Source organism: Papilio xuthus, unplaced genomic scaffold (assembly GCF_000836235.2).
Source record: "Papilio xuthus unplaced genomic scaffold, Pxut_1.1 DF826933.1, whole genome shotgun sequence".
NCBI lineage: Eukaryota > Metazoa > Arthropoda > Insecta > Lepidoptera > Papilionidae > Papilio > Papilio xuthus.
In genome coordinates, this window is record NW_013531716.1 from 705056 (window position 1) to 730016 (window position 24961).

The 24961-nt window shown below is 34.7% G+C and overlaps 3 protein-coding genes across 5 annotated transcripts in view; all 3 read right to left on the reverse strand.

Moving 5' to 3' along the window:
* Window positions 1-16158, reverse strand: part of MICU3 (Mitochondrial calcium uptake 3) — a 63362-nt gene extending 47204 nt beyond the window's left edge. The window contains exon 1 of the mRNA XM_013317669.1: window positions 15814-16158. Within this exon, the coding sequence (XP_013173123.1) occupies window positions 15814-16107 (294 nt within the window). The 5' untranslated portion in view covers window positions 16108-16158. The remainder of the gene's footprint in view (window positions 1-15813) is intronic.
* Window positions 16159-16689: 531 nt separating this feature from the next.
* LOC106121907 (uncharacterized) lies at window positions 16690-18571 on the reverse strand. Its single transcript, XM_013317740.1, has 2 exons — window positions 18134-18571; window positions 16690-17487 (listed from the first exon to the last, which is right to left on the reverse strand). Exons 1-2 carry the CDS (start codon window positions 18398-18400, stop codon window positions 16894-16896), a joined length of 861 nt encoding a protein of 286 aa, XP_013173194.1. The 5' UTR covers window positions 18401-18571; the 3' UTR covers window positions 16690-16893.
* Window positions 18572-22390: 3819 nt separating this feature from the next.
* The window catches only part of bnl (fibroblast growth factor branchless), a 127805-nt gene continuing 125234 nt past the window's right edge, over window positions 22391-24961 (reverse strand). For 2 of the 3 annotated variants that reach the window (XM_013318220.1, XM_013318222.1), the window contains exon 3: window positions 22391-23709. In XM_013318220.1, the coding sequence (XP_013173674.1) occupies window positions 23209-23709 (501 nt within the window). In that variant the 3' untranslated portion in view covers window positions 22391-23208. The remainder of the gene's footprint in view (window positions 23710-24961) is intronic. The other variant, XM_013318221.1, reaches the window with a different exon arrangement.

A 24961-nucleotide genomic window follows, 5' to 3' on the forward strand; every position in this document is an offset into this window, starting at 1 on the left:
TCTGTACCTAATATTTTTTAAAAAGGTGAACGTCAACGTAATTGGCTAGTCTCTACAACTAGGTACTACGATCATATTCCTCTTTTTTTTCAATCATCAAAATTTTTAGACTAATAATTACATGATAATCTGGTATTAAAGCTTTAAGGTTTATAATAACAAAATAGCTAAAAGAAATAATAAAAATTGTCAAGTTTTTAATCTCAAAATTCGACAGTTTTCGAAAACACTGCTACCCTAAATCTAAAATCGGTCTTATTCAGCCGGTTCGCGCGATCTAACCCATTCGGCCGGTGATTCTCATAAATAAATTAGATATTGTCGCTCAACTTTTTTGTCCTTGAGGCCGGGACTTTTCGGGAATGTCGACGACTATTTACTAATTCATTTCGGCAAGCTCAATTCTTACATTTACATCGTACGACACGATTACGACTTTCGATAAATGTTATTTCTTTTAACATATTTTTTTCGTTTTTATACCATAGTTATTAAACAAACTCATTCAAAGTGGCAATTGTCATTTGAAGAGCACATCAGTGTCAAGTGTTTTTTTTTATATCATAAGGCGGGAGCGGCCACCTGAAATCGCCGAAATAGAGAAGTGACCTTTGCCCATAGGCCTGTGCAATTGCATATGCGTTGCCTACCTTTAATCAACGGAGGAGAGGATACACAGAAAGAAAATAATTTCTATTTCCATGCATCCTCTCATCCGGAAAGTCCACTTCCACTTCCCATTCTTTACTTATAAGAAAAAGGGTGGGAAGGGAAAGAACTAAATTAGGCCTCCGGGACGCACACTCATCAGACGAAAGGCAGAATTGCTTCCACTTCACGCCTGTCTTCTGTGTGGTCGTGGTATTTCACCGGACAAGCCGGGGCAATTCGTGCGAAGATGTTAAAGCGGGCTCTACCACTGTTAAAAACTACAGTTTCCTTTTTTTTATAAAATCTTTTAGTAATGTCGCCAGAGTGTTAGTTTCCATCTCAGAATAATTTTAATCGATATCAAACTTAAAAATGTCGTCACTTATAATCATCCCCATTTCTTATAGCTAACGGTATTAGACCTTTAGAGTTTATATTTAAGTACTATCAAACTGGGACTCGATTCGGTAATAAATACAGGCCTTATTCAATATATTGCAAGCCCAGCGGGAGTTTATTAAACACATCGACACATAATACGTAACTTATGAAAAAAAGTAAAAACAATGTAACAAAACACTAATCAATTTAACCCAAAACATTAAATAGTATTTATTTCCAATGTTTTAAGCCCAGTTCTAATAAGGCGTGGTGTTTTTTCAAATTCAAATATATATTTGTTCTTTTTTCCCATGTCATTGTGAAGAGTGTCATTCCAATATACCATCAGAAAAAGGTACAGACAGATCCAGTAGCTTTAAAATTAAATTCTTCTTGATTGATAGCTGACCGATGAAGGAAAACATCGTGATGCACCTGCACATAACTGAGAAGAAATTCAAAGATATGTGGTGAAGTCAACCAACCCGTACTGGGCCAGCGTGGTTGACTATGCCCTAATCACCCTTAACTTAGGGTAGGCTCCGAGACCCTCGGTGGGGACGTATAGTGAGCTGATGATGATAGCTAACCAATAACTGAGATAAACAGGAAAATATATGTCATATATAACAGTAGACTAATGTGGACTAAATGTGGACAGTGGACAATTATATCAAAATTATTATGAGATTTTTGGTGTACTCTTCTCCCAAAAGTCTGTACAAATTTTGTCGATGATGATACGATGGCACTTGTCACAAATATTCGTGGTAGACCCACAGATTACTACAAACAAATTCAAGCGCATTTCGACCACCTAAATCATCGTTATGCAAGTTCATGATGAAGTGGCATTGCGAGGCACAAAGTGGGATCGTGATCAAGTAATTGTACCGCAATCAGAGACCTTTGTAGTGACCGAGCTAAATTGTTTTATCACCGGTGCCATGTCCAAATTGCCGCTAATTCGATCGGGAGCGAGCATTTGATGAGGGTGCCCTTGTTTGTTTACTCTTGACATGTAGCTTGTAAACCGACCACACGATCGCGTGGTGTGTTTAGTGGCCAAGATTATGCCAACATTTTTTTGTGTGTAAAAAAAACAACAATATATTTAAACAATCTATAAACTATGTAAACAATAATTTAAAGGGATTCTTTCTTCTGTGATTTATGACCCTATCCATAAAGAAATGATCCATCACTGAAAACATTTTGACGCCACCATCCACCCGACAATCCCGCACAACGCAAGCGCCATAACAAGTTCATTAAAGCGTATTTCAATTCGACACAAGAAACACAATGACATCCGAATGACATACGAAACGCGTCCTTTGTCCCGCTGTCAAAAACAAGGCCATCGATCAAAGATTCCCCCTGCCTTCATTCCCCCCCTCAGTGAACTGTCAAAAAGCAATGATTGAGAGTGTGGAGACGTTTGACTTGCGCCGAATTTGGCGCGACATTGTCAGGGAATGCGGCTCTGGTCGGCGCGGGCGCGGAGTGTCGTGTTCCCATAATAACTCTCACGTGTAATGAGCATCGATCCCGAATACATCCAGACATGCCGGCTCTGTGTCACCCTGTGGTACAGGGGAACGAAACTACGGCCCGCAAGAACTATTAGCTATGCTGAACCCAGTATACTACAATCTCCCTGATTTGCGAATAAATTTGCGTTAAGTTGACTTTACAAAGAATTACTGCAACTAAATTTCATAATGAAATAAAATTTGTTTGTTATCTGTTTCAAATTTCGGATAAAAGACCCAATAAACTATAAAAGAGGTAAGTCTTCTAGTTATTTCACTCACTAAAAATGTCAAATGTAAAACTCCTAATTAATCTTTTAAGGAGTTTACCTTTAGTGTTGTTAACAGCTATAAAATATAAAAAAAATAAAAGCCCCTTCTTTTTTTGAAACATGTAAGAACCTCTGGCGCAATGGAAATCCAATACGCCATATCGTACAAAAGAATTATTGAGTGTGAATATTTTAAAGTTAACGTTTTCGAGTTTCGGGAACTATTGAGTTGTTATACAAAGTTAAGCTTCGTCCTTAATGTAAATGTTGGACATTCGTTTATAGTACCGAAAAGATATATAATATTACCGTTTATTTTTAGATTAAAACTTTATTACCTTCAAGAGAAGAGTTATTGAAATTATAGGTTAATAAACCGCGAATAAGGAACGCAACGCAACTTTAAACTAGACAAATTTTATATTTTTGAGCCTTCTGTTGTTTACTGATGACAATATCATCTACAGCGTCGGTGGCTCTGGAGTTAAGCACTTGATTTGCAATCTGTAGGTCCTGGGTTCGAATCCCGCCATGTACCAATGTGTTTTTCGATTTCCAATTTACATATATACATTTATCCGACGTTCTTACGGTGAAGGAAAACATCGTAACGCAACATGCACATACCTGAGAAGTAATTCACAAGATATGTGTGAAGTCAACCCGCACTGGTCCAGAGTGTTTGACTATGGCCTAATCAAACCTAACTTAGGGTAGGTTCCGAGCCCCTCAGTGAAGAGGTATAGTGAGCTGATGATGAATATCGTACTTATAAGTTTGAACGACAGTTCCTTCGCAAACATTATTTTTTACAGCGAAACATTTATTATCTACGCTTACAACCTCTTTTGCGTTATATTTCTCTTTGGTTCCAGCTCGCTCTAACGGTGAGCTAAAGGGCTTCGTAGTGTGTTTATCGCTAAAGACAGCATTGTAAAAATTTTGACAAGTGATTGAGCATAGAGGTCTGCACGCGATTGCCCCGCGGGCGCGGCGTGTGGAGTCCTAACATGTATGGATCATCTCGCATAACTAACGGTGTTTAACTGTTAGAGAGTTATATCATTTGTGTTTGCGTAATAAAGTTACTATTAATTTAACTGTAGGTCTATACGCATCTTTATTTTTATGTATCGACATTATTAGTTTTAGACATTATTAGTTCCTTCCTAGTAGAATCCTTTGGCGCGAATGACGTGCTTTCTTTACCGAGTCAAGTGTCAGAATGATTAGTGAGGGGACATAACCGTCGACATTTTAGTAAGGCTAGTGCTGCGCCAGTACACCGGCAAAGCGCCGAATTCTTTCTAACATTACGGTGAAGGAAAACATCGTAATGCAACCTGCATACATCTGCGAAGAAATTAAAATGTGTTAAGTCAACCCGCAATGAGTCATCGTGGCCTATGGCCATTCTTTATTTGCAGTAACATAACATATAAATATATCGTTCTTTATTTGCAGTAAAATAACATATAAATATATGTTATCATACTTGTAGGAAATATAATATCTCTTGCACGATTTAACCGAGCGTCGATCTGTGTATCGATTTCGAACCTGTATACCGGTTGTCAAATGATACACCGGTGTGCTAACAATAGCAAAAGTCACGCTGCCATTTGTCAGGAAAGTCAACAGTAATCCTTTATTTTATAATTGCAAAGAAATGTATTTTTAAGGCCAATAAAGATTAAAAAAAAATTACTGCGATGGATCAAGTAAATAATTTAATTTCAATTTGTTGAGAGAATAAAACATTCTGCCAAAGAAGCATACTGGCCACTAAGAACCTTTGCCTTTTTAATTATGGAAAAAGAAAAGGTGACAAATGAGAATAACGCGGGAAATTGAAGACAACAACGAGATAAAGTCGTAAAGAGGACGATGAAATAATATTTTAAATATGTAAGTAGATACTTTATAATTATTTTACAACGTAATAAATACATTTTGACTATCATAGTATTGTTTTTAATTTATTTACAGTTTAAAAATCAAATTTATTTTGGTCCTTTGAAACTATATTGTGGCAAGCAGTCCAAAGAGTACCAATTTTTTAATTTGTCATATGTTTTAACATGTCATATTAATACTAAAACAGTTATTAGCTTTGTTAAAGGTTGTCCCTTTGAATTTTTATCCCTACAAATGTTTTGGTATAGAGCACGCACTAAAGTGGACTAGTTTCATAGTCCTTGAAGATAAAGCCGATAACGGTAACGTACCACAGACTACATTTGCCCTTGAGAGGTCAGAACTGATCTGACCTCTGTATTGTCTGTTATATTCTGATTATTTGACAGCTAGACATCGTCTAGACATGATTGACGTAAAGGTAAAGGTTACTTTAGTTAAACTAATAGACTATTATTTGGTATTATTTATTGCGATTTTGGCATATTAATGGCAATAAAACGTAGAGATAAAACGTTAAAACATTTTTTTTTCTGATAGGAATTTGTTTTTTTCTTATTTTAAGGTGGCAAACTAGCGAGCGGCCACTTTAATTCGCAGAAATAGCGAAGTGATCGATGCTCATAGACATCTGAACTGCATTCATGATTTAGAATATTTACACAACAAGCCGTAAATTGATCCATTCAAAATAAAATAAAAAAAATTGAGGTTATCACGGCGAGTATACATAAATAAGACAGTCCTACAGAAAACCGCGATCATGGTCACCACAGCCATAACTAATGTTTTAAATAAGAGATTTATCGTCACAAATTCGGTCGTACCATAGATAAATTATAAACAGTCCGTGTGTATGGCCTATGGTCGATAAGGTGTCGATACGCCGGACCACATTACTGCAAGCGCGTGATTTATTTCACGCGCGACGATGCAGCACAATGCATCATTGTTGGGCCATACTCCTCACTATTGTCGATAGTTTTCTTTTTATTTAGTCGTCTAACAAGACTTTGTCATTCTATTATCCTTCCGCTAGCTAAGTAGTAGATATTTGATTCAAATGGAGATTCTATTGAGTAACGTTCTTCACAAGTCACTATCGACTATGCAACTGATCACATATATATAAAATTTTAAAATATAACTGGGCTGCCTAGAAGAGATCGCTTTACCTGTGTATGTTAGTTTTAGTCTTTTTTTGTGTACTTTAGTTAGAATCTGACTTATTTTTTTGTCGTTAAAATTGCAAATAAGATATTTTCAATCATTCGTATAATACGTTATGACAATTATTTTAGCAAACTTTATCTATAAGTAAATAAATAAGTCAATATATCATATTTACCCAAAGAAAATTCGACACTTTTTATATCATTACCAAACTAGCTACGTCTACAGCATTAAAACCAATTTTGTGTTATCAAAATACGACTATAATAAATTACTCAGTTAGAAGGGTTGTTTTAATGTCAGTTTCAACACCTTACTATACAAAAGAAGTTATCAAATACTTTCTTTTTCCTATAAGATAAGGGGGCAAACGAGCAGCGGGAACACCGAGATGTCCATGGACATCTGCAATACGAGAGGCATCGCAGATGCGTTGCCAGCCTTTAAAAAGAAGATAGATTCGCATCGCTTATAATAGTAGCATATATGTTCTTCTAGACTATATTCTATATGTATGCCAAATTTCATCGAGATCAGTTCATCCGTTCTGGAGATACCTTTAAACGTACATCCATTCATCTAAACATTCGCATTTATAATATTAGTAAGATTCCTTGTCCTATTTATGTGTTGTTTCGATTCAATATACATGTATTTATAATGACGAAAGTTCTCAAATATGGAAGTTTCCAAAGGTCGCATTAAAGTGACGATAGGTTGTCCCGCCAAAGATACTAAAAGCTTTCGTTATGCATTCCCTATTGGGAAGAAATTTCGACCTTTAAGGCTAGACGGGCCCGAACCAAAACAAATTCCTCACTACGCAAATCTAGTTATGTTGCCTATGTACGGCATCTGCCTGGTTAGTAGGGTGACCATGAATTTACTGTTGACACGGACAATTTTTTTTTTTCATAAAGTAATTTAAATTATAGACGTCTATAAGTTATTTCGGTATGTTTTATAATATTTAAAAATAAAGTACACAAAAGACGTATTTAATTCAGTTTAGCTATAACATCAGAAACAACAATACGGAGATTCTATCGCTGAAAATCAGCAGACATTATGCCTTTTAGACTTAACTAGATTATATAATAAAACTGTCCTAAGTTTTTTGTGACAATAAATTTATAGCAACAGGATTAACAGAAACACTTTATGTTAGTATTCGTCTGGTAAAATTATCCCTTTAGATAGAGAAATCATGGTCACCCTGTTGCCGACAGAGAAACACCGGCCAATCATATCGTATCTGAGATCTTGATGGAGATTTATTAGTCGCATAGATCCAGGTCTGTCGTTTGTACGATGTTTTATCAACGTTTTTGTATAAAAATACCTTTATAGTTATAAAGAATGCATATTCCTGCATTCTTTAAGATATAAAACCAATTTTATTATACAGATTTCATTATGTAATTTTACTGACATTTGCACTGCTTCTACTTCGGCATTCGTTAATAATGAAAGCTTAATTTACAAATGAAATGGGAATTAAACTATCCCTACCTTGCATGGTCCATAACTATGTCATTTACCTTTATGTTCAAACATTTATCACTTTTATTTATAATATACTAGCACTCGTCCCGGAGGCCTAATTTAGTCCTCTTTCCCTTCCCACCCTTTTTCTTATAAGGAGAGGATGGGAAGTGGAGGTGGACTTTCCGGATGAAATGATGGATGGAAATATTTTCTTTCTGTGCATCCTCTCCTCTCCTGATTAAAGGTAGGCAACGCATATGCAATTGCGTATGTCTATGGGCAACGGTCACTTCGCTATTTCAGCGATTTCAGGTGGCCGCTCGCTCGTTTGCCACCTCATGATATTAAAAATAAAAAATAAACTAGACTCCGTCTGCACGGGAATAACGAACATCTTAATTAGTAGCCTATGTGTTCTTCCTAGCTATGTTCTACATCTATGCCAAATTTCAGCGAGATCCATGCAGGCGTCCTGGAGATACTTTTAAGCAAACATCCTTGCATCCATTCAAATATTATAAAGAGTAAGATTCATACAATTAACAAATTCAAGGTCTTATAGTTTTTCCTCCGAAAAAGGCTGGCAACTTTTTGCTCTATTTGTCCATTAATCGTCATAAATGAATCCAATAATACATGCAAAATTGATCCAACTTGCCTTAGTGTTAAGGATGATTATTGCTTGTAGATAATTTATATAGGGTAGGTGGTGCAGTGATGGACTAACGAGATGCGTATCAAACAATGCGTGTGGCGCAGACGCCGAACAATTTGGAACTATCGACATATGAAATGATAACAAGGTCAGGGGTGACCAACATTTAGACCGGTTTATTGTTTTTTATTGTCTTCAAAGATTTATCTTCGAGGTATTAAATTAAATTTATTACTTTGTGAACATGATTTAACTATCTATGTTAAGATAAAAACTATTTTTTTAATTGTATTGTATTTAAGTAGCTTTAGTTAGTAAATAAAACGTGTTCACGCAATTATGACAATCTGTCCACATATTCGAAAAATAATTTAGCCCCTATTAAAGTTGACAGTCTGAAATAACCAGAACTAAGCAAGTAAATAAAAAAATAGTTATAAAGCAAATTAAAAAAAATAAATAAATAAACGATACGGACGAACAGACTGTAGATGTCGTTTGTTTTAATATGACAAAAAAAAACTAGAACAAACCGTATAAATATTAACCTATAAATCTTAACTATAATTAGGCAAATCTATTGTAACAATACTATGGCATTTACCCTTAATCTTTTTCCCCTTATCTCAAAATATACTTGTACTTAACAAGCAATTTGTAACCCCAAGTTTCCAATCCATTGCAGCATAAAGTGAAGTGATGTTCACGGCCCAGTGATCCTGTCAAGGATATGTTTACCCTGACGACCCCAACAGATTTGTTTCAATGACCACAGCCTATTGTAAGCGCCATTTCGCTTTTTTTACAATCAATAACTTAAACAAATGATTTTAGACTTTAAATATATTCCAACAAAGTCGATTTTGTATTGAAAAGATCTTTATCATCAGGATTCTCATGCGGTCCAACTGTGAAACAAATTATGGAGTCGCATGTATGCGTTTGATTGAAAAATTCCTAAAGCCAGGGATTAAGTCGAGCATTGGTTGTGTCGGTGACATTTCTTATGAGGGTTGCTCAGTTAAGATTTATATCGAACTACTTATTGCGGTTTAGCGCAGATATATTTTTTCAAGAAACTAACGGATAAGGGAAACTGACGACATTTGTGTAACGCGTACTATAAAGGTAGAATCGCATCAATTTTTTTAAGTTACAAGTAAAGACAAACGCAACAAAGAACTTTATAAAATCTTACTTATATAAATTCTTATGTTCAGATGGATGGATGTTTGAAGGTCCTATCGTCCGCGCGTAATTAAAAAAAATAGTAAGTAGTTTGTGTTCTTCCAGACTATGCTCTACATCTACTACTATTAGAAAACTACACTATCCTTGAAGAACATGGGCTATATTTGTTATTAGATTTTCACGTATCTATGTTTAAATTCCGCACGAATTGCTAACAAGGAAAGGGTCCGTAAGGACCAATTAATTCTAAATATAATGCTTATAATTATTTTAGAAAATATCTATTGTCATTTTCCCCGTACAATTAGACGAAATAAGAATAGAGGGTTAGTCTACCCTTCGTCAAATCGAGTGTGGATCATCAATTAAATAAGTTAACGCAAATCCAAGTGAACTTGACAGGCAGGGGATAGAAGAGAGAATGTTTAAGGGATAAATAGATTTTAGGAAATACCGTGTTGAAGTAATTGGTCATAGTTTAATTATGTAACATATCTGATATTATTGAATTAATAGTAAGCAAGACTTTTTACTAAGTAAGTGTTAATTTTAGCACAAAACATATCGTCATCTCGGTTAGCTTTGACAGGACAGAGATTAAAATATGTTTTAAACGGGGATATTGCTCTCAGAAACCCACGCGTCATTTAATAGTTGACAGGCATTTGTGTCTTTAAATTTTATATCATGCTAAATTAGGTGAATTTTAATGTTGTAGCAAAATATTCTGTGTACCATAATAGGCTTAAAAGACTTGTAGTTGTAGTAAAGATAAGTGAGATGTTTTTAATTAGGTTATAATTTGGCACGAAAGTTTAAATGTCATCTATATATATATATATATATATAAGAAAGTCGTGTTAGTTACACTATTTATAACTCAAGAACGGCTTTACCGATATGGCTGTAAATTGGGGAGGAGGTAGCTTAGAGCCAGGAGACGGACATAGGATACTTTTTTTTCGAATTTATGCCTTGAAGAGCTGCTTTTTATTTAACTTACTAATATTATAAATGCGAATGTTTAAATGGATATGGATATGGATGTGGATGGATGGATGGTGTTTGAATCTAGAACGGCTGAAAGGATCTCGATTAAACTTGGCATACGTAAGAACATAGTATAAAAGAACACATAAGCTACACTAATTAGGTTTTTTATATATATCTACGTAGACGGAATCGCGGGCGACAACTAGTAGTTTATATTTTAAGTTCTACGATAGTTTTGTTTGTTTATTTGCGTGTTGTCGTGTATTTCTTTATTCTTATAGTAGTAACAATATCCTCTTTGTGTTGTATACCGACAACCAGATTAACGAACCGTTGTAATTTAATTTATGATGTTCGTGAATAAACTCTTGCGCTTTTTATTGTTATACAAACATTTCACAATCCGTCCACACAGTTGGGTTGAATTCAACACCCTGTATATCATCTATGGATGACTGGGTAAGGGACGTTCGTGTATCGAGTTTTTAATAACGTATTTTTTAAAAATAACAAGCTGTAGTTACCGTCTGTCGGCCTTGTGTTTGTAATTTAAAATATAGATCTTCACATCTGATTTAAATAACATCCTTTTTATTTTCTAAAAGACGATTTTTTTTATAACAGAATGAGCAAACGAGTAGAAGGAACACCGAGTTATTCAATGACGCCTATAGACATCAGCTATCCAGAGGAACCGCAGATGCGTTGCCGGCCTTTGAGATGATGATACGCTCGCTTCATGAAGGATCCTAAGTCGTAGCGGTTTGGAAATACCGCCGAGGATAGACCATTCTCCAACGCTGCTGTGCGAGGCAGGAAGTTACTCGCAAACCGCATGGTTCTTGTAGATGCAATTAAAAATAATCATGTGTCTTGTTGCTACATAATAAACTAGGATTAAATTAAAAAAAAATATGTTCATTTTCTTATTCCTATATGTTTATTTAGTGCTTCGTGAAGGTAATAGTTCGTCCAGGTAATGTTATAAAAAATAATGTTCTAAACAAGAAGAAGAAAAATAAAACACCTTAAATTTTGAATACAATCCAAAAGCGACAAATTGCAGGACAATCTGTAAATCAGTTACAATCACCCTTACTACGAGAATCGTATCACTGCCCAACTCGAATTAAAAAATGTATAGAAAGGGAAAAAACTAACAAATGTCGGGACAAGTAACAAAACACTGGTCGTTGATAACATCGCCACTGGCACAAAGGTAAATCAGGCCGAGCTATTCACGTGCTAACCCTAAATCGCCGTCCAACCCCCTTAATAAACGCTGCCTTATTGTCCCCAAATGGCCATTAACAAAAGGGTGTTTCTTAGAACAGACCACCCATGTAGTCATTGATCCAATTCACCCTGGTCACCATGCGACAGCTATTTTACGTTGTTTATCGCTTCATATTTTACAAAGTCCTTGTGTTATAATGAGATAATTTGTTGTCGATCCTATTGTGTAGTATCAAATACGTCAAGAATTGTTCGTATATTGGAACAAACTAATGCATCGCTTTGTACCTCCCACAAACAACAAAAGTGTTTTTATTACATTAAAAATATAGCTGAATGCAATCATAAAGATGTTTCTAAAAGCGTAGGATTTCGGGCGTCTTCATTATGAATAAAAAAGTGAAAGTTTATAAAGAAAATAAGACGTATCTATTCATTCCAGCAACAATGTTTAACTAGTGGTTTATGTCATATCTAGCGTAACACAGCTTGATATTTGATACCGCTTCAGGTATCATCATCAGCTCACTGTACGTCCAGACTGAGGAGCTCGGAGCGTACCCTCAATTAGGCTGACTAGGCCATAGTCAATCACGCTGGCCCAGTACGGGTTGGTTGACTTCACACGTATCTTTGAATTTCTTCTCAAATATGTGCAGGTTGCATCACGATGTTTACCTTCACCTTAACAAAGTCGGGTAAAGGTACATATATAATTCGGAAATGGAAAAAAACACATTGGTACATGGGGAGTTTAGAACCCAGGACCTGTAGATTGCAGATATAATACGTATAAAAGGTACTTAACACAATTACAGCACGTGTTCAACAAATTGCATTGTGACAATTGACCAAAGGAAAAGATTAAAGATTTCTCGAATAGCCATTCAAAAGGTTGAATGGATCTTTACAAAGATAAAATTGAGGTCCCATGACTATTTAGGGTGTTGACCTTTGACCTTAAATTGCACGAACGTGTTATAAAAGTGCGTTTAAATTCCCGAAGCAATATTACTGACGATAATGTCGTGTAATGGAAACAATACCTCCCAATAGTTGGCCTTTACACTCATGTAATGAGGGGTTTTGTAAACTGATCGAATAAAATTAATTTTTATATTAACTTTAGCGAGATAAATTTTTCTTGATGTTGGTTATTTATTATAAGGGAACTTAAATATTGTTTTACTAAAAGTTGCAAAAAGTTCTCCTCCGTCGATTAAAGGTAGGCAACGCATATGCAATTGCGTATGTCTATGGGCAGCGGTCACTTCGCTATTTCAGCGATTTCAGGTGGCCGCTTGCTCGTTTGCCACCTTATGATATAAAAAAAGTATAAGAATAGCTATCGCTTTCTTTTGGATCATAAGTGTGACTCATTTTTTTCGTTATAAAAGACTATTAGTCACACGCTAATTTAGGATGTGACTGAAATAAGGAATGACAGATGACACATAGAGGAAACCACAGACAAAACTAGCACGGGGCGTTCCCATTTCTCAGATTCAGTGCGTGCGTTATCCGCAACCATAGATAATGCTTGATCGCGTACACAAAATGGTTTAGCGACCACAAAATGTTGGAATGATGCAAGCGTCTATGATATAAGGTATACAACGCATGATTTTTAGGGTCCCGTATCTAATAGGAAAAAAACGATACCTTTATAGGATCACTTTGTTGTCCGTCCGTCCGTCTGTCAAGACCCTTTTTTTCTATAATAAAGCAATCAAATATGCTGAGAAGTTGAGACGTAGGTTATGTACGATTAGTAATTTTAATTGTTTTGCTTAAAATAAGCTGCAATGTAGAATAATTATTACAAAATAGTAACATGAGGTAATAAACGGTTCAATTTATTTTGTATTTGTAAACATTTGTTAACTCAACGTTAACCAGTCCACGTAATAAGTAAAAACAATGGCTAAAATTCAAAACAATGATTATATTAACATCTCAATGTAGGTCACTAAAAGGAAATCCTGCTCGGTTTAGTGGTACAGTGCAATACAAACTTTATGGCAGTACAGAATATCACAAGATGTATATAACTTTATTGCACACATTTATCAATATCGTAGTGCCAACCTGCAGACAAATGCTTGGAGCTAACCGTGACCATCCATAAACTTTGAGTTTTATTATACCTAGATTTTTAAGGCTGAATCATACAGCACAAAACTGGCGTATCATTGACAATGATAATCTTTTAGTATGCGACGTAAGTCTAGACCACTACAGATGTGTCGATGAATTATTTATATAGGTACATCAATTGGTCACTCCTGTTGTTTTTAACAAAGGAAATGAGCAAATCATTACGAAATGTGTACAAAAAAAATTATGATGATAAATAGAAGATTATGTCTGTTCGAGTGTTACATTTTTTATATCGTGCAACATTAAATGCTACGTTTTTCGACAGATTTCCTGTACATTTACGAATCGATTCATTAATGTCACTTGCACGCGTTTGCATCGTTATTTTGTTTGTAAACGTTGACAAATGAACATCGGGAGATATGTAGAGTGCAGATTTAAGGCGTTCATACACAGAATGATTTATTTCGCAATACAAAAGCTAAGCTTAGTTGCTATACGTAAAATAATATTTCAACTTATCATAAAAAAAAAACTTTTTTGATTTTTGTGTATGTCACAAATCCGAAATCAACAGCTGAATATTAATTTAAGTATAATTATAACTGCTAGAAGAATTACGTAAATTTTATAAACATTTTGTTAATATTAGCCTTTTACTTATATATTTGTAAAATATAATAGAATCTCTTAATTTTGTAAAACAAATTCATTACTTCTTTAGTCTATGGCCGTCTAATGCTCGACTTGCGACGTGTCATTGAAGTATAAAATTGATGGAACAGGAAACACTAAGATAACGTTGTTAAGAATTAAGTATTCGCCTCGCGATAATTTGCATTCCGTGTGTAATGCCCTTAAGTGAATTTGATAGATGACATCAGGTCTTTTATGCATTAGTCTATGCATTTTGTCTACTCGGCTCTACCATTATCAGGAAAATGAAAGTATATCTATGGTCAGTACATAATATTTCAAAGATGAATATGGATTTGTCATATTTATGATAATTGCAAGAGTGTAAGTGATAGTAAACTGTTTGTCTGTATCTTTAGACAGGAAATAAAATTGATCGTTCATTTAAAAAAATGATTCTAATCACATAATGTTACCGTCTCTAATAAAATAAATGAGCATCATCTAAAACTGCGTCAACCCTATCGCTGTAAGCGCGCTAAGTGACAGTTTAAAAAGTGAAATTCCAAAGGGAAAAAATCGATTCGAAAAATCGAGAACAATTCGTCTTCTGTCCTATTAACGATTCACCACCCGGGAACTCATTACCGCATTTAACACGTGTTAAGTTGAAAGAAAAAATATCGTAAAAGCTCCTGCCGAAGATTCTCATGGACGACGCGTAGAAATTAATCGTTCACATTAATTTTAGGACGCGGGGATCCTTTTTAGTAATACGCCGCAACATCACAGATAATTTAATAAAAATTCATAAGATTTTACAAAAGTGAAAAAATCGAGTAAAATGCATACTATGTTTTATACTTATCGATGTTTTGATTATAAGGTAGATAGATTCCGAAATCCATTATGAGAAGAGCTCACAATAAAAAAATGTGTTTTTCCGTCAGGATCAAATTTGACATTAAAAATAAACAGCGAGAAATACAATGGCAATATATTTCTTGTATTAGTTTAGCGAAGGCAGTCATCAATAAACGTTAGATGTATAAAAGGGGAGAAGAGGGCAGACAAAATTGTCGTCTCGGCACATTTCGATTCGCCGACGACGAGAAGAAGTCTAATAGGTTAAAATAGTGCTGGGATTTTAATAAAATATTATATAAAATGTTTAAATGTATTTTAAACATGAATTACCTAAAATAATTTTTATTTCTGAACGGTGCAAGAGGTCAAGAACGATTCAATACTGAAACACACGCAGATTTCCGAACGCAAGTTCAAACGTCAAATAGTTTTTTATGTCTGGTGCGGCGCAAGCGAGCTATTTTTAATTATTGCCTTCAACATTTTATTAATAAATAAATGACTTAGCTTTACAGTGTTAAGTTTACACTACACATAAAGGATACAATATCCCTAACTGTCTATAATAATAATCAACGTAACGATATTCTATACACAAAAATATAAACTGAAAGATGAGATCGGAATGATAACTTTTTCTTGTGGTTCGTTTATTTTTATCAATCAATGTTTATTTTCATAATGTGATATGTTGCTGGGTTAATTATTGATTACTCACCTTTGTTTTCAAGGCATATACGGTGTTTGTCTTGTTGTACGATCTATTCGCAACATATAAAACAATAGCACCTCCAAACACACACGCACAAGTGGTCCATGCAGTTTTATGGACATTTTTATAACTCGCAGAACTTATATCGCGATTTAAAATTGGTAAAACGTTTAATTTTTTCAATAATTTGGTAGACGTACGACCTAGGGTGGCCATGTTGACAGAACAGCTGATTGTCGTGTGAGAGAGAAAACTGAGGGGAAAAAGAAATAGCACATCGATCGCGCATGCGCGCACCATGCTTTATTTGACAGATTTATGTAATTTATACAAAAATCTTAACAATTTTAGATTGTAGAAATTATATTAACTCTAAATACTCGACTTTATTTCTGTCATATTAAATTTCAGTTACTATTAAGTTGCTCTTGAGGATAACTGAGGATTATGAAATGCATGTCATGTCAAGGATGTATTTTTAAATAAAATTAGAGAGAATATTGCAGTTCTATAGTAGTACTTGTGTGCATATGACAGCTAAATAGATGTTGATACTTAGACTACTGGTCAGCAAAATACATTTAATTTTAATTATAATAGGTACCTTTTTGCATAAAAATGAATCATAACTTCTGGTCTATCTATATGTATTGTCAAACCTTTTCATCTGATACAAAAACCTTACATTTAGCAAAAGTATTTTCCACTGTTTGGCAGATGCATTAATGTAGTTCGGACTCACCGAGCGAGTTCACTTAACAAGAGAAAATTTTGTAGCATTGAATGTGTTGTAATTGTGGTCTTCCAACATCATATAAAAACAATTCCTGGTACTTTGCATTACTATGGGACATATGGTATATTAAATTAAAATAAAATCTTTAAACTTATTTATTTATAACACTTTTATTTTTAATATGGTTGGATTTAACACACAATCCAGATTTAAACAATTTGCCAGTACTTTACACAATAATTTTAATAGTTTGTACATAATCCTTACCAATAATTACCGATAAACTATTTTACGACTTAGTATCATTAATGGTATGTTTGGTAATATTTTATATTACTTAGGTAAAGTAACTATCCTTCCACCACTCTAACACTATCAATAACACTTTGGACAATATTATCTGGATCTTTATCAATCATAATTCCTTCCGTAGATATTTGAATATTTTCATTTTTTGCCGAAGAGCTATGTGTAGTATCCATTTCCTGTACAGTGCTTAAAACAATCCGTTTCACAGATTCAATATTATCGTACACTCCGTATTCTGCCTGCCATAGTATAGTTGTTATTAATTGTTGAACATTTACACTTGTTTGGTACGATTTGAATTTCCTCAATTTATTACCGATATATTCACCAAACACTGCATATTCGTCTTTTCTAACTTCTGTTGTGACAGTGTTAAGTCTTGGGTGTGTATTTGGTTTATATGTAGATGGTTTACGATTGAATGCATAGCTTCTGACTGATTTAGGTGAGGTAGGTGTTGTAACTTCCCTTTTTACTCTTCTATATTTCACTTTGTTCTGTTTAGGTTCGTATGTCTCAATCCATTCATCTTCTAACCATTCCTCGTCGGAATTCTGTCTTTCATGTTCATTCATTGTGGTGTCAACCTCATCGTTGTTATCAATATCTGTTTCCGAGTGTTCTAAAACATCAACCTGTAATAAAAAACATATAGTGAGAGACAGAAAAAAGTAACAGTATTATTATTGCAAAGGCACAACGCACATTGCATAGAAATTTCATTTAAAATTATGATTTTAATGTGTCCTATGTCTAGTTATCTATACTTGTCGTTGTTGTATTAGTTATTTAAGGATAAATTATAGAAAATATAGGATATTACTTGTAAAAGATATCTACTTGGTCATTCTTTAAATAATTTCAAGTAGAAAAGGTTTTTTTATATAACATACTTTAAATAAGTGTCAATAACCATGACCAATCTCTAGATACAACACTGCAAGTATCAAACTGAAATTATTATTGTATTTTCATGTTCATATTATGTAACAGGGTTTTTTATCTTCTTAGAAGACTCTTCATAATAAAAATAATATAAAAAGCTGGCTGAAACATTTCTCATGATGTTTATTCTTGCTAAAATCATTCATAAGTAAAATAAATCGATTGTTAAGAAGTCGATCTTACTTTATATTGCAATTGATACTTTAATCGACATATCAATAACAAAACAGCAAGATAACATAATTATCAATATGATAACGACAGTCAAACTTAGGTATTTACAATATAGTACATAGGACTTTAAGAAACAGCTAAATTAGATTATAGGATTAATACCTTCAGATATTTTCTTCTTTTCGGAGCCACCGACTGATTTGTATTTTCATCATCATCAAACGTACGAAATGTTGATTCGTCGAGTGTACCGTTCTGCAGTAATTCCCACTGAATCGGATGTTTATTAACCAAATGTGTTCTTAAGTTTGTTGTATTACCGAAATATTTATATTGCGTATCACATAATTTACACAATACCGCCACACATCTCTTATTTTCTTCTAACCGATCGAAGAATCGCCAAACCAAAGACGATGTTTTCTTCATTGCTTAATCGATTAATCTTTGATCAATTTGCCGCCAAAAACTCAGATGAATATTGAACCGAAACCGATTATGAGCCCGTATCGAATCGAAAGATTTCACAAACTTCGAGCTTGTAAAACAAGATGGCGAGTTGCGAGCGAGTGAACCATCGAGCAAAGTACGACCTTCGTTCGATACAATGGCTGCCGAGCGAGATGTGAGAAAATCGATGCGGCGTTATCAGTCGCCCAACGCTAACGTACCATAGACTGCACAATTTTTTTTAGTGCATAAAATTGGAAAGAACTAGTTTCCATTTTCTTAAATAAATTAGATAAAAACTAGATCAAATAAAATGATAAAACTTATTTTTTATATGATTCTAAAGGTTAATTCACACTATAAAATGAATACAATTCGTTTAGAATGCTTTTATTATTCACGTTGACCAATTAAATTTTTATTCACAAACTACCCGATTGGTCAAAATGACGGTACACTTCAGTTTGAATTGTTCTTAGAAGTCAGTAAAAAAGTATTTCTAACCGTATTTGTGTGTCCTCTATACAACCAAAATATAGTTTTAAGTAAAAGTTGATGTGATTAACCTGCTCATTAATGAATTCTGACATGGGACAGAATAATTAAATTCTTCAGTCCCCAGACTGTATTAGTTTTTTTTTACTTGTTGTAAATATTTGTAAATATTTTTTGATTGTCTTGTCCATTTTTTGACTTCGTTATGTCACCAAGAAGATGACATCTATTGTTCGATAGCAGCGCTGGATCCGACTGGACTGTTCATGGACAAAAACAGCATATTTCTGTACTGTCTACTGTTGTTTTTGTCTCAGTTTAGCGCTTAGGGATCTAAGTACAACATTCTATTAATTTGTTTTCTCATTAATTTATTAGATTATTTTTGTATTGGGTTTTTTGTTGCTGTTTCTATATTTCCATAATGGTCAAGAGAACATTTGGGGCTATCTGGTCTGATTAATAAATATGTATGTCGTTTAGAAAATAGCTGGTTATTTACGTGGCAATTTTGTATTAATCTAGTAGCATGGGGATGGTATTCTATCTTTTAGTAGGTATAATCTATGTGTGTTAGTAAAATGAAACATCAAACTGTATTTCAAGATTTGTTTTATTTATTTGTCGGTAAAAGAGGCTGTAAAAAGTTTATTGTCTAAAAGTTCCGATCATTCTTCATTTGGTAAACCTACATATAAACGTGATTTTTTTTAATCTACTTTAGAAAGTTAAGATTATACACATCTTTTAAAATTCTTTTATTGAAATTGTCCGTAATTTGTACAAATATGCGTCAGCAGCGCGAGCATTCAGTTAAAATTATTATATAAGGTAAAGGTATAGAAATTAATACTGTTTGACCCCTCTTGACGTTCCTAAAGAGAATGTTGGGGTTTACGGAGCCATGTGTTGGTGAAAACGGTAAATATTAAAGATTTATCATCGGTAAATTGTATAGACTCGGCTAATTGCTTATCTAACACATTCACAGCGTGACGTTTTATATTTTGACAGTTTGTAATGTTGACACGTTATTGGGTTTTCAAATAACTGTCATTAACTGTCACTTTACGTAACGTTATTATAATTGGCTAATACAAACATGTAATAATATTAGACCCGGTTTCCGGACGGAAACCGATCGTAAAATCGAATACATTGAAATCGTTTCTCGAAATCGATTTAGGTGAATTTATGTTTATCGGTTAATGTAGAACAAAACAATAGTGTTTCCATAACTCCCAAACAAAATATTCTATAATTAACCGCTAAGTGGGTTAGTTTTCATTTGCTCGTTCAGTATAATGTATTAATTCCAACTTAATACCATGGCTCCGTATTCCTGACAAGTTCTCGTGAATTATTTATTACAATAAATTGCGAAAATAGGACAAAGACATTGGAAATCAACAATATCCCCTCAATCGGTATATAAATCCTGATAATTAGATATATTATGGCACTTGTGTATAAATAACATATAACATTAACTTGTATTTTACATTTCGGCAGTATAAATAATGTAAACTCACCTAATAATTTCACATAAGACCTCTTTAACATCGGACAATATAATTTTAAAGTTTTATTTACACAGGCAACATTTATTAAATTATTTCATTATTTTTAGCGAAAATATTTATATATTATTAGGAATATTTTAAAATCTTCGCATGAAAAAGGTCTTTTGCAATATGAAAATATTAGGCTCGTTTTACATCGCGTTTATCATAAAGTTCTCTTTATATTATTATTTTAATGACATTGACATTGACAGTTCAATTCGTCCAATTACTGACATTACTTACAGCGACTACAGAATATAAAACTAATAAAAAGTAGATATTGTAATGGAGAACATTTTTACAATATCCAAATACTGGTGCTACTCTAATTTTAAAATCGCACGGTTTAATTTACATACAATACGATAACGAGTAAAGTATTTATAAACCCGATAAATCGATTATTTTTATTCAATCGAAAAGGACACAAATCGATACATCGATGTAATGTCACCGATGTTTTTTTAGACAAAATAAATGCTTTATATTGTAAAAGATTGCATGTCATTTTCGCGTGATTTTTTTAAATAAAATACATACATCATAAATAAACTGCAATATCATTCAACTAAAATATGTAGGTACATTCATAAAGCTTGTTGCACATGTTTCCGAAACCCTTGACTAAGATTCAGCGAGTGATATTAAGTAGGTTATAACAAAAAAAATACGTACACTATTTAAAATCATTAAAAAAACTACGAAATAAAGTTCCTCAATAAAGGAAAAATAACATTACCGTTGCAATTTAAATTATCTTGGCAGATCAAAGTTAAACTGTCAAATTATACTTTAAATTAGAATTGTAGATTGTCCAAATTGAATTCGCTGAATCCCATAGAAGTTTCATTATAAACTACATACAAAAATGCGAGGGTTCAATAAAACGAATGTCACCGCGCTTCGAGTACATACAATCACAATTAAAGCGTCCATACTCTATACAAAAACCATTTAAAAGCACATATCGCTAACGAACCGAGTACAATAATATAATACACAAAATTGGCTCACTAAAAGTACAAGCGTATGAAATCCTACGTATCTACATTCGGTTGGAACTAAGGGGACAAGAGAATAATAATAATTAAAAAAAAATCAACTAAAACGTTAACAAAATACGACTTTCTCTATGGAAAATAAATAATTTACAAATTAGATACACGTTTTAAAAGTTATCTACTAGTAGTCACTTCATCTCCGTTAATTGATTATCACTAATTCATTTTTTTCAATTGACCAGAGTCAAGCGGTCTTGAATCGATGTGTTATTCGAGAATAGCATCTATCGATAACAACACAATAATGTTCCAATTTTTTTTAAAACAAACAAAACAAGGCCGCTTGTCTATGGTATTTCGAACTTATAAAAATAGCCAGCCGTCCGCCGCACAATGCCTTACCTATTCCGAAACCAACAAACCTACATTACTCAGTCATATATTTTCAGTCAATTTCTTATGAAATTAATCCCCCAATCATCCAACTAAGTACAAAACCTTTCTACGATTCCTGTCCGTGTCCACAATGCAATGAAGAAACCATAGAGTTAGTATAGTGACATTTTTGACAGATAAAAAGTACGTCAATTTCATTTGAATAAGCATGGCGGAAAGGAGATTGAGCGGGAAATTTACTAAAGGAACGGAAAGATATTATAGTGTCTATTAATTCATCAATTTGTTTTAATTGAAACCAAAAGCTCAGAGGTTTGTGTGTCTTAAGGTTTAATTATTCAAACTTTCGGGAGACATTATAATAAACTTATATAAAAACGGCTAAACACTCACATATATCGTATCGGGGGCCCTTCATCGGAATGAATAGTACTGGTATTATTTCGCGGACGCGGCCCGTCGCTCACTGATGAAGGGCCCCCGATGGGCTCGAAACTAGTCGGTGCCGCCACCGGACGAATATACGTGAGTGTTTAGCCGTTTTTATATCTTAAGGTTTGTTATGAACGTTGAAATGTTTTTGACATGACACCAGTGACAAGTGGACACGAACAGGAATCCTACAGCTAACCCTAACACAGTTCCTTACCAAACGATAATCTTGACACATTTCATATTATTCCATTCGATTAAATTTATTATTACTTTATCAATATCATCTACGTTAATAATTTCATGACAAATAACAGTAACTAAGACAATTGGAATCTTGCCGATAAACCTACGTTTTAAAGCGAACTAGGAATATAAATTGAGATAGATAATTTCAGTAGCTTTGGTAGAATAATATCATTTCGTTATTGTTACACGTTGCAGCTCAGACATCGTTTTGTTCATTTGATGCGATTCGATTGAGTATTTTATTACATTTAATATACAAAATAATCATAATACTCGAAGCAACCTCGGCCTTGAAGCGGCGAAACGGGTCACCGGCGCACTCATTTCAAATTTACAAACGGGATTGTCCAAATCGGGGATTGCCGCTTGGGACCGGTCATATGGTGAAAAAGTTTCATCCATAACCTGTTTTGTTAACTAATTATGATATATACAAGTTCACATATTATCTTCATTTAACACTAATATAGTTTGTTTTGGATAATTCAATGATATAATGGCAAATAGACCGCGAGGTGACCGCTGTTTCGCCGCCCTGCGCTAGAGTGTAAGGTCGGCTAGTGGACCGGGGAGTGGAGCGTGTGCGGGGCGCGAGGGGCGGAACGTCGGTATTGTGCGAGCGCGACGGCGGCGCCTAGGAGCAGCGGGCTCACGCGCGGCCGACCGCCTCCTGCGCGGTCGCCGACCGAAAAAACTCTGCATCGGTGGTAGACATGGTCGACATGGTCGATTCGTCCCAGGTCACCTCCGTCGTGGTGGTCGTGCCGTTGTCGTGTTTTCTCCTGCCCTTAGGATGACGCTGCTTCTTCTTCGGATCGTTCGCTTTCTTGTGCTTTCGCTTGTGCCTCATGTTCTGCTTTTGTAGGCGTTTGTGGCAGTTCCTGTGGAAGGGCGGCGGGCGTTTGAGCTTGCCGCGATGCCGACGTGGTGGGCACTGCGACTGCCGCGGCCCGTCCCAGCGCGTCGTCAGCGTGAGCGCGTACCCGGAGAGATTGCCGAGCGGTCGGCTGACTGGGATCTGCGTGCGGCGTGACCTGCCGCGGTTGTCGAGCGCGAGGTACGTCTTCTTGCCGGCGCGGATCCGCGAGTACGTGTTGTAGTTGTTCTCCTCTATGTGCTCCTCGAACACGCAGTCGTCCGACAGATCCTTCTGAAACAAACAAATATTATGTTTACTAATTTTATCCATCTAAACATGCATTTACACAATCCGATAAATCGTCACGATTCAAAAACTGAAGATCCCGTTGCAAAGCAGCAAAATATTCTAACAGGTTAACACTATCCTTAACAATTTATGAACTGCTATACAAGTGTATTTCCTTTATTCAGACATAAATTGTCAATTTATCTGTACTATTCAATGACCAAACATAGTACTGGAGATTAAATAGAATGAATTTGTCGCGCGCAAGTCACTTATTAACGGACCGACATTCAACAGTTGTAAGCGAGCGAGCTTTCAATGTTGCCTTTCTAAACACGTCCCATTATCAATATCTAAGGAGAGTTTCAACAGAGCTATTCGTGTTTGTTGGCCACCGGCTCGATTCACCAGCTAATAGGTAGAATACATCATAGTGCTGTACAAGGACCGACAATTTGAAACTTTAAATTGCTACCATCCTTTTATGATCAGCGCCGACTGTGCTAAACTATGAATACAGATAAATAATAAGAGCAAAAAACTAAGGCCGCGGTCACAAATTTGCGACAAATAGACGACGCGACAGGCGGAGCGAGACGTACATCGCAAATATAGTAAAACGAGAGGGAACGGAGCAATACTTTCGTATAGATCGCTCCTGGCTAATTCGGTGTCCGCGGCTTAAGAATGCGTTGTGAATAGAAAATAATTGACAGGTTATCATCATCATCAGCGTCGTCCCCACCGAGGGGCTCGGAGCCTACCCTAAGTTAAGGGTGATTAGGCCATAGTCAACCACGCTGGCCAAGTGCGGGTTGGTTGACTTCACACATATCTTTGAATTTCTTCTAAGATATGTGCAGGTGCATCACGACAGGTTATATGGAACTTAAAATATTCAATAAAACGATGAAGAAATCCTGAAGAAAATCGATTTATCGAGTAGACTACTAAAGAGAAAAAAAATATTAAACTCTCAAGAATTAGTGGAGCATTTTAAAATATGCAAATAGCTTAAAACATTAATAACTTCTGTCACAATTTTTTTTTAAATTTACGCCAAATCAAACTTGAATAAAATTGAATTGGGTAAGTAAATTATATATTCATATATTTTCAATATAAATTAAGTTTCAAATACCGTACCAACGTTTCAAATATCTTATTAGCTTAAATTGGCATAGTAAAAGTACGTTGCATCGCCTTTGGGTACATTTCAAATTGTCCAATGATACGCCATTAGTAATTGACGCAT